Source organism: Vanessa cardui, chromosome 17 (assembly GCF_905220365.1).
Source record: "Vanessa cardui chromosome 17, ilVanCard2.1, whole genome shotgun sequence".
NCBI classification, from domain to species: Eukaryota; Metazoa; Arthropoda; class Insecta; order Lepidoptera; family Nymphalidae; genus Vanessa; species Vanessa cardui.
The window spans coordinates 2134245-2145361 of NC_061139.1; the positions used below are offsets into that span (position 1 = coordinate 2134245).

At 32.6% G+C, this 11117-nt stretch overlaps 1 protein-coding gene and 1 non-coding gene across 2 annotated transcripts; one reads left to right on the top strand and one right to left on the bottom strand.

The window, feature by feature from the left end:
* The first annotated feature begins 3076 nt into the window (after positions 1 to 3076).
* Trnad-guc lies at positions 3077 to 3148 on the top strand. The gene has a single exon. It is a non-coding gene; the product is annotated as a tRNA-Asp (tRNA).
* Positions 3149 to 5405: 2257 nt separating this feature from the next.
* Positions 5406 to 7069, bottom strand: LOC124536827. The gene is made up of 2 exons (XM_047113449.1): positions 6862 to 7069; positions 5406 to 6490 (listed from the first exon to the last, which is right to left on the bottom strand). Exons 1-2 carry the CDS (start codon positions 7041 to 7043, stop codon positions 6001 to 6003), a joined length of 672 nt encoding a protein of 223 aa, XP_046969405.1. The 5' UTR covers positions 7044 to 7069; the 3' UTR covers positions 5406 to 6000.
* Between the last annotated feature and the right edge of the window lie 4048 nt (positions 7070 to 11117).

Genomic DNA, 11117 nt, shown 5'->3' on the forward strand with positions numbered 1-11117 from the left:
AAAACCTAATTTATTTCTATTCAATGATGTTCTAGTAGTAAACAGATATGTTATTAACGCGCACAAAGTGAAGACTAAAAAACGTCCCAATCGAGACATTTGCCTTTAGTTGTTTTACGTAGTAATACGTTATAATACATCATAATTACGTAGTCATACGTTTTGCGTAATTAAAACATCTAGTTATCCCTTTTACTTATTGTTTTTATCAAGCTATCCTTTTTCCTTTTAACGAAATGTAAAAATAAACTAAAATAAACGGTCCCCGGCGCGGCACACTTTTTTCTGTTGTTTAGTATGGATATAACATATCTGTTTATTAGAATATCATTGTTTCGACTTAAATTGACGTATGAATTTTATTAATGCATAACTATTTTATTTTGTTATATTTCAAGAACGTTAAGACAAAATAGAATATAAATAAAAAATAATAGTTAGTTTAATTTTAGAACGGATTTTATTATATTTTATAACGGTACTTTTAATACAATTAAAATTAACGTTACTCAGGAAATAGATCGTGATAATTATATTAGATTAACATATATTTCTTTAGAAAATCAGTTAAGTGATAAAATTCAACTTTTATGATGAGTATTCAAAAGGATAAAATATTGAAATAACCTAATTTTTTTAAGGGAATATTATATTTTTCAAATCATTTTTTTTTTTGTAAAACGAAAATAATTATTGTATCCACTGTTTTATTTTGTATTTAAAAACTGTAAATTTAAAACATATTCAAGTTCGAAGCAAATTAGGTACCATACGGTATTATATTGTTAGGTATAGGTATCTTGATACTAAATACTACTTAGTATGAGTACACATTAGAGAGAGTAGTGTCTCTGCTATTCCCAAGAAATTTTAAGTAGCAGCGCGGAGCTCGGATGCTGGTAGAGTTCATACTGTCTTTATTCAGATAACACACAGACCCCAACCTTTTTGTGACATAGAGAGACGGGCAAATGGGCCACCCAATGGTTAGTGATTACAATAGGTAAACAAAATACATTGGCGGCGTAAAAAATAGTAATGTAGGTAACCTTACGTCACCAACAAACTAGGCCCGTTGTTACACTGACTCACTCAAATCGGAACACAACAATACCAAGTACCGCTATTTGGAGGTAGAATTTACGTATTCAGACGGAATTGTTCTTTTTCGTTACTTAGGCTGATTCGAGTGGTAGGCCTTTGTGCATGACCTATCACTAACTCAAATCACATCATAAGTTAAAAGATAAACATTCGTCATCCATTTGCTGCACACTTTTTTATCTTATTGTAACCACCTAAAGTCCCACTGTTGGGCTAAATTCTCCTCTCGTAGGAGAAAGGTCGACAAAAATTTTGCCACACGTGTTTGGTGGTAAGTGGTAACCCCTAAAAATCTCTCACTAATCCCTTTTAAAGGGCAAAAATTATGCAACGAATAAGACAAGATTATCAGTACTAATTTTGGAATACAATTTAAAAGCTGATTGGTGGACCTCTTTAGGACACAACTATTATCATTGCTTAAAAAATAAAAATAAATAAATAAAATGCTTACCAAATCACTTATTTTAAATATTTTCTTTCCCTTTGTTTTGTTTTTATTTTACTTTTTATAATTTTGTCGTGTCCTAACTAAATATTTATTACTTTCTTAGATTATGTCGTATACAAATTATTAAAATTATATAAAAAAAAACCGTTAAAACATAATTCGTAAAATTAACATATTGTTCCGCTCATTATAAATTAGAGATTATAAAAACGTGAAAGTTAAATGACTCGAGTTTGGGTAATTATTGCGTGAATAAAAGAAACAAACAAACCATTCTAACTTATTAGTTATATAATGTATTCTGAACAAAATTACTTGAGTCTGAGAAATTTTCATGAGATTAAAATATTTTTCTAATATATTTATATTAATGGAACACATCTGTTATGTTTTCTTTAATTTTACAAGGTATTTACAACTGTGTATAGAAAAGTGTCTACCTATATAATTTCAACTGATCAACACGCTTAGAAAATCAATTAGTAAAAAGTAAAAAAATGTCTATGTTAAAATCTCATTGTTTTTGATTAAATTTGTATCTTAGTACGCATAAAATTGGAATTGATATTGTAGTCTATGCCGGCCACTTTAATAATAGTTTAAAGTATATTTTTAAAAAGTAATAATAAGAGTAACAGTCTGTATATTTCCAACAAAGGTCTCCTCTCTTAGTGAGGAGAATGTTAAGAGCATATACAGCTTCCAATGCGGGTCGGTGAGTCCATATGAGGCAGAATTTCGTTGATATTAGACATGTGCATATTTCTTCACCATGTTTTAATATCCTATCCTAAACCCAATTCTGAACATACGAATAAAAAATACGTGATCGAATCAGAAACGAGGAGATTTGTAGACGACCAAAGTAACTAAAGTAGCGAAGCGAGTCAGCGATAAGTGGTAATGGGTAGGGCACATTGCTCGAAGGACTGATGGCCGATGGAGCAAAAAAGTTCTCGAGTGGAGACCACGTACTGGCAAGCGCAGCGTAATTCGTCCTCCCGCGAAATGGACCGACGAGCTGGTCAAGTGTATGGGGTATCTCTGGATGCAGGCAGCTACTCACCGGTCAAAGTGGAAGTCATTGGGAGATGCCTGTGTTCAGCAGAGGACGTCTTACGGCTGACATGATGATAATGATGATGATAATGATGATGAATAAAAAATACATGGAATTCTTATTCAGTCATTAATTTACAACCTAAAAATTCATATTATGACGCTGTCTACAGACACCGCAAATTAGAATAAAGTAAATCAAACAATCATAATATTATATAAACAGTAATTTAATTCAACATTTATATAAAATTGAACATCGATATAAAAGACGATTACTTATTTGTTTATCAAAAGTTAAATTTTTTCGGACTTGTGTTAAATATATAAAAAATATATTTACCGAACAATGAACCAAGCGTTATCATAGGTATGTGATATAATATTATAATCAACCATTCGCTAAAATATTATAAATATTGACGGACACTGATTAATGAAATTTTGGACATCTACGTATCATCCTCGGTAGTATAGTGGTGAGTATCCCCGCCTGTCACGCGGGAGACCGGGGTTCGATTCCCCGCCGTGGAGTTAACTTTTTGACGTTATTTTTGTAACTATATTTATTTCTGCTTTATTTTTACATCACAATATTATTATTATGTAAGTTCCATAGCGGTGAATAATAAACCGTTATATATATCAGTAATTAAATACTCAAAAGAAGAAGACATATTTGTTCTATATTTGAATATTCGTTAGTCTTCCACAACGCAAGGCACGTGTGTTTAAATTTTTTCAATTCCTATTTTGCTATTTAAAATCTAAGCTTATAAGTTCTGTAGTTCACATTTTAAATGATTATTATTACGTAGTTTTTCCTCATAGAACCTATTCTTCTACATTTGCTTCTGATACGCTGTCAAATAAAATATATTCTATAGAAGTGATCAACAGCAATGTAATTAAGCCATAAAGAACTTTTTTTTAATTTGATATAGTTCTAATTTTTATAGTTTATTTTGTCTCAAGAAATTGCTTGAATGGCGTCGTTTTATATATATTTATCCTTGCGTGGGTAGAGGCCGTGAGTCTTTATATACTTACATAAGATCGCAAACACATCTGACATTCATGAAATATCGATTTTACTTGATGGTAGGGCTTTGTGCTAGCCCGTCTGGGTAGGTACCACCCACTCATCAGTTATTCTACCGCCAAATAACAGTACTCAGTATTGTTGTGTTCCGGTTTAAAGGGTGAGCGAGGCAGTGTAACTACAGGCACAAGGGACATAACATCTTAGTTCCCAAGTTTGGTGGCGCATTGACGATGTAAGGAATAGTTGTCGTAATGGTGACCACTTACCATCAGGCACATATGCTCGTCCGCCAACCTATACCATAAAAAAAATCGAAGAATAACGTGTTGGTTTATTCATAGAAGGAGGTAGAGTTTGTATTAATTTTATTATATTATAATCCCAATAAATACACCATATTCTTTAGAAGATTTTGTACAATATTTAGACAAGAAAATATTTTATTAAATATTCAATATACCGGTCGAAATAGACAGTAAAACATAGAAATTAAATTGCACATCCAAAAGTGACTTAGGGATGTAACTCGGGTGTGACTCACAGGTGAGATCTGAAATTTTATTGGCGTTCTTGGCAGCGGAAATATTTTTTATATTTTTCATTTCTGTGATACGGGGTGTTTAAGATCTTTCCATATTAGGTGTTAAACGCCCCGGTATGGGGCTTATCAGAGCCGGTAAAGTTTAAGAAACTAAAGCTCTATGTGATATGATGTGATCGCATTTTATTTTTTCATTGCGGTAAGTTATGCATTGGAGTCAATTATTCCAAACGCCACGAACATATAGCCACCAGCGGCCAATACTTCTTGCTCTTAAACCGTATTAATTCCAGTTAGTATTGACACTGAAGAAATGGTGGAAGGCATTGATACTGACTCTGATGAAGTTTTAGTATCTGGTCGTTCGATTTCCACGGGGGAGGAAGGAATCGCTTGCGGAGCCTGCAGAATATACTAGAAGATAGCTTATTCGAGAACAAAACGCAAAACGAGAACCAAAAATATTAAAAAATGTTAAGACTTTTTTTAAGTAGTTTGTAAATATTGGCGGAGGGATATTGTATATTGTAAGGGGGGTATTATTAAAGAAGTATGTGAGATGGTTGATTCGTGTCTGCGCAGTAAAAGGTACAAAGGTATAAATCGAGTCCATGTTTTATTTCTAAACACTACACAAAGAGATCCCGTATTAAAGTAGGTATACCATAGTATTCGGTTTACAATAGGCATAATAAAAAATATTTATCTCTTTCCTACAATATATGAAGTAGATGGTCTGAATACTTATAATGTCCTAAATTGATGTCCGAAAATCCACAACAGCGCGATTTCTTAGATATTTTCTGCCTTGCATAATCACTTTGTGGAACCAGCTTTCGCCGGCGGTTTTTCCGAACCGATACGACATGGGAACCTTCAAGAAAAGAGCGTACTCCTTCCTAAAGGCCGGCAACGCACCTGCAAGCCCCCTGGTGTTGCAGATGTCCATGGGCGGTGGTAGTCACTGTCCATCAGGTGAGCCTCCTGCTCGTTTGCCACCTAAGGCATAAAGAAAAATTCTAAATAAATAAATAAAGCAAATGATGAATCTTTATAGAATATGACACATCTTATCTTTGCAATAAATAACGGAAATCATAAAACTTTATTTGCCACCAATAAATGTAGATTAAATGAATAATTTAATTGCATCAATCTTTTTGGAAACAATAAAGGGATTATGTTATCGGACAATCAAAAACAAGTTGCGTATACATTTTTTTTATTTAATTTTGTAACATTGACTTCAAAGATCGCCGCTTTTTATCATGAAGCTTTCAATAACTTGGTTGTAAGGTTGTAAAATAAATGCAGTTTTTGAAGCGTAATTCATAAATAATGTTAAGTAACTAAGTAACACTTAACTTAGGGATAACATACAACATTTAAAAAAAAGTACAATTTGAAAAAAGAACATTTTTATATATGATAGCTTAATAATAATCATAAATAATTAAAAAATAACAACTATCATTTTTATACCATAAATAGACAAAGGGAAAACAATTTAGTGACTTATTTTTTCTTCATTTTTCTCAATCGATTTTCAATAATACTTTTATATAAATTACGACCAATGAGCGAATAATTAAAAATATTTATTTATTTTTTATCTGTTATAAAATCGATACAAATCTGTTATAGTCGAAATATAACAGATACATAAATAATGAAATGAACGTAAGATATCAGTATGCGTATTAAACGAAGTAATATAAAATCTGACTAGACGAATTGTTATTGAGAGCTCCATGAATTCGACGAGTGTACTGAAATCGTAAAGTCTTTGCAATAGTTCGTTTAAGACAAATTGTCCAATTCCACTGGCATCGGGCCCACCACGCCATCAATTACAGACTTTGTGATTTTAATATCAGAACAAGCGCCAAAGGTTTCCTGGTTGCCACAACCTAATCTCGACGAACCATCTTGGCATACACCCCAATTGTTGCCAGCTACATATCTCCATTGGAGAACACAGTGGTCGCAAACTAAGTCTTTAGGTAGACGGTAGTTCACTGTGTATTCGCCTACGCTGGGCGGGTAGTACTCGGTTCCACCGTCTTCCAGTTCAAGCAGGTATTCGTCGAAGCAGGATTGTTCATTAGTGTTAGGGTCAGGGCAAATCTTGAAGTACCAGTAACCACGATGGTATGCGGTGATTTCGACGGTAGTTTGGATCACTTGTCCTGCCTCGTACTCAGCGACGATTATACCCAAGCCGTATTTGCCGCCAATTTCATGAGGTCTTGGTTCGCTTAAGTCGAACGCGTCTCCGCAAATGCCACACCTAAAATTAATAAAAAAGCATTAAGTACCTATATCAAAGTATAGAGCAAGAACATAAACAGGCTTCCTCCTTTAAATAGAGGATAGAGTTTCATTGAAATAAGACAATGTTTTCCTTTAGTAAACTAAATATGAAATCATCGGTTAAGATGCACGCGTTCTAACCCCTAGGCCATCTCATCGTACTAGAAAGCCGATTTCTAGTACTTGATTATTAATTTTAGATGCAACAGAGACCAACATTAATGTTTTGTTAAGATTTTATTATTAATGTATCATTTGGAGAAAAATGCACAATACAAAAAATATGATTTATGGAAATTAAATACGAACATTTGTTTTTTAGTTAGGATTTACATAAAAAGTACTTACTTTCCATTATTTACTGAGTATTGACGATCGAAGCCACCACAAAATAGGCCAGTATCGTCGTAGTTGGCTGGTGTTGGGTACCCATAACGCCACATCGTAGCCCTGGAGGGCGGGTCCGACACACGGCCGTGGCTAGCGACCGACACTACGAGGCTGGCCAATGACAAGATCTGCCACTGCATCTGATATGGTAATACAGATTATGTTAATTAAGATATTTACAAGTAATTAAAATTTAAAAAAAGAACACAATGTTATACTAGTGCACAAGGCTAGGTTCTCTTAAAATTTTGAATTTTATTCTTTAGTGAAACTAGCATTTATATAATGAAAAATTGCCAAGAAAGTTAATATTCATTCAGCTAATAAATAATATTGCAAAGTGACTGACTGATATTCAACGTAAAGCATAAACAGGTGAGTCAAACAGGATGAAATTTTACACAGAAATCCTTAATGGCACTTAAGTGTTGATTCTCAATGGATCTAAAGTGTTGTGCTATAGAACAAAGATTTTTGACTTTTGACTTTTGTTACAGTATGCAGTGGTAAATAGAAAATATCGTATCCTGCATAAAACTCAACGTTTGTTGAACCTTGTTATTATCAATATGCAACATCATTGACATAACGATAAAATGGATTAGTCAATATCATTGATGAAGTATAACACAAAAAATAGCACAATATTGTTAATTTGGTCTGATTCTGTTGTGTGAGAACTAATTTTGCAATCCACTCTTGTAATGTTGTCAAATCAACTTGCAGTGATACGCAATAATAATGCATGTATCCTTTAATTTAAATTTCATAATTATATAACAATCAAAGTCGCATTTTACCCTCTGATATTTCATGAGAGTTCGAGCTCCGAATTTGTGCTTAATAGTTTTGTAGGTGTTTTTTATGCGATTAAAAACTACATGATTTATTTCATTAATGTGAAATGCTTATATTTTGGGCATTTTACCTTGATATTTATTTCTTAACGGGATAAAATTGTCCACACTGTTTAATCACAAGTATCGTTTGGAGAAACTGATAACGCGACGTATCAATCGTTCACAATTTATACAAGAAATTTCAAACCATTGTAAAATATTATCGCAAAATAATCAATATCGAAAAGGCACTCGATGGAATCAAAACAATAACATCGGATAATTTAATTTGTCCAATTTTCGTGATAAGAGAACAAAGAGATTTCCCAGTTTTGCCGGCACCCTTAATATCTCATTTTATTACCTAGGAATTACCGAGTAATTTAAAAGAAAGAAACGAAAGAGTGACAAGGAAATGTTAAGAGCTGTAAAAAAATCACCAAAATGTGTTTTATTATTTCTATGACTTAACAAAAAAGTATTCTTGCTGTCGTATATTGAGATTAGTAAATGCCTATCACCTCGCCAAAAGTGATAATAGTCAACCAATCGCAATCCACTGTTGGAAACATACCTCTCAAAAAATCATCATTCATGTTTCATTCATTCATCAGTTATCGTCCCATCTGGCTGATGAGCTAACAAACCTCTGTGCGCGCTCCATTATAGGGAATTTATTTATGGCCAACATTGCAACCGTGACTGGTTTGATTCTTCATATTACTTCCTCCCTGACAGTTATCATTCTTGTAAACTCTTATATATAAACCTAAAAAAACACAAACGTAAATTTTGCAGTAGTTTGAGATATAATATTATAGCGTACACTCTTATCCTATTATTTTTGTATTAAGAGACTTAATAGGACCCCGATGATAAGGATAAAAATGTAAACCAATCCTAGTACCGTTAACCTACTGCCCATATAGGATTTATAGTATTATATTCTTTGTATGTGCAGGTCTTTGACTAATACGTAATTGTCACCGAAACACACCAACTTTACTAAAATAGTTATTTATCGACAGAAAAATGGTAAATCAGTTTTCATTCCTCATACTGATCCACACATCTCTGAGGTTGGATAATCAATGTTGAATCAATTTTGAAATACTTACAAATACATTTTTTGTACATGGAACATATATTTTCATCGGGAAAGATTTAGCTTTTCCCGTTATAATAATAAATATTCTTATTGAGTTGTTTTTAAATAAGTAGATATTTTTTTAATATAAATAATTTTAATAGTATTTTAATTTTAATTAATTTGCCAACTGAATCGACTAAATAATGGATATCGACCATAAATAGCTGCTACCATTGAAGTGTTAGACCATAAAAAGACAGTAATTGGTACCTAGTTATTACGAATTCGCGAATGAATCCTTTATCATGAAAATCGTGGAATTTAAATTTGGAATATGACTTTCGTTTCGTTCGTGTTGAATTTTTTTTTGCTCTTTTATTAAAGTGACACCAATAATGAAACGAAAAATACACGCGAAAGAATGAAATTTGCTGACGCCTGACGCTAGGAAAGTTTTCCTCGAATGTTATAACTGTAATACAAGTCATACCCTGGATACTATTTGGTATTTTGCTTTGTGCAGGCTCATCTGGGAAGGTTCTTATCAGATATCTTACCGCCAAATAGCAATAGTTTCGTTTAGTATTGTTATGTTTCGAAGTGTGAGTGAGATAGAGTTACACAGGCAAAGAACATAGCATCTTGGTTCCCAAGGTAGTATGTGCGATTTAAGGAATATTTAATACTTCTTACAGTGTTAACTATGGATGGTGACCTATCATCAAGTGGTCTATTTGTCCGTCCATCTATATATACCTTAATAATTAAATTACATTTATTAACATAAGAATTAATAACATTAAATGCTTAAATATACACAAATATGAACTAAAACTAGTTAATGTATAAATCTTGACGGCGTGGAATGGTGGCAAGAATGCTAGCAGCATTTCCCCGTTGAATCGCAATTCCGATTCTCTGGGCAAAAAACGAACCAGCCCTCCTTGTCATTAGTGGAGGCAATGAGGCGAGGTATTATACTTTTATTATACCTTAAAAATTATAAAATTTTTGGTCATTCGTAGGATATCAAATTTTCACGTTAATCGGTCTTGAAGACATCACGTTGAAATATTCCGTTATGCTGATACATGCAGGTTAAGCAAATAGACATGAGGTGACAAATGAATTCATAAGTGAACCAATCCAATCCATTCAAACAATGGCGGATTAGCATTCGACATAGAAATTAATATTCATTCGAGAGAACTTTCTTCAGCGTGAATGTGACATCATCATCATTATGGGGATTTATTTTTGGAAAACCAATTGATATTTTTAGTTGCAACATAATTCTGTTGTTACGATTATTTTTATCATCACGCGCGATTATATTACAGCCTTATTTTAATGATCAATAAAAACGTCATTGATTGATTAACTGTAGGCAATATTGCTATTCAAATTTTTCGTCTTTGTTTTTTTATCTATTTTATAATTTATTTTCCTTAACATTTTTTTTAACATTTAAATAAGCAACAAGCTAAATAGTATGCGTACTAATTCTATATAGTTTTATAAAAAACGTGAAGGTTTGAAATATTCACCAAACTGTTGATTTTGGAGGTTTTGTTGGCGAAAATGCCGTATACGTTATCTAATCTGACGATGATCCTCAAAAAGATGAAGTAAATCATGATTTTGTTGTATTTGTACTATTGTGCAAGAAAATTTCTCGTTTTACCTGTTGAGATTAACAAAAATGATAATAACCTATATTAAATTGCAAATTTTCATTCTTTAATTAATTTTCCTACCTAAATGATACAAAATATACTTTATTCAACGACCTCCTTGGTCAAGTGTTTATGGTACCGTCGTTACTTCTGATTATCCATAACACAAGTGGTTACATTGGGATCAGAGTAATGTATGTGATGTTGTCAATTATTTAAAAAAAATACTCTATTCAGCATATTTTACAAAATGAAAGATAAGATATCCACTGGTTCAAAATAAATGATTCAAAATAACAAGTAGGAATTTTAGTTAGGAATTCAGCTTAATTGATTGTACTTAAATAGTTCAAATATAATTGCAAGGTTTGACGCATACATTCTAAAATTTAAGCAAAATGAAAGCTTATAGTATAGGCAGGATGACTGACTAGGGTAAGTGGTCCACTCCATGGTAAGTGATCACACAGTTAAATATTCCTTACACTGCGAATGCGCCACCAACATTAGGAACTATGATGTACCTTGGGCCCGTACATTCACTGCCTCACTCACCCTTTAATCTAGAACACAACAATACCTAGTATTGCTTGAAATATTGATGAATAA

What these genes read in the sequence shown, in the direction of transcription:
- LOC124536827 (XM_047113449.1), bottom strand. Translation starts at nt 7,043, where the DNA reads ATGCAGTGGCAGATCTTGTCATTGGCCAGCCTCGTAGTGTCGGTCGCT. An exon ending in TACTCAGTAAATAATGGAAA is followed by an intron (nt 6,491 to 6,861) that starts GTAAGTACTTTT and finishes TATTAATTTTAG; the next exon opens with GTGTGGCATTTGCGGAGACG.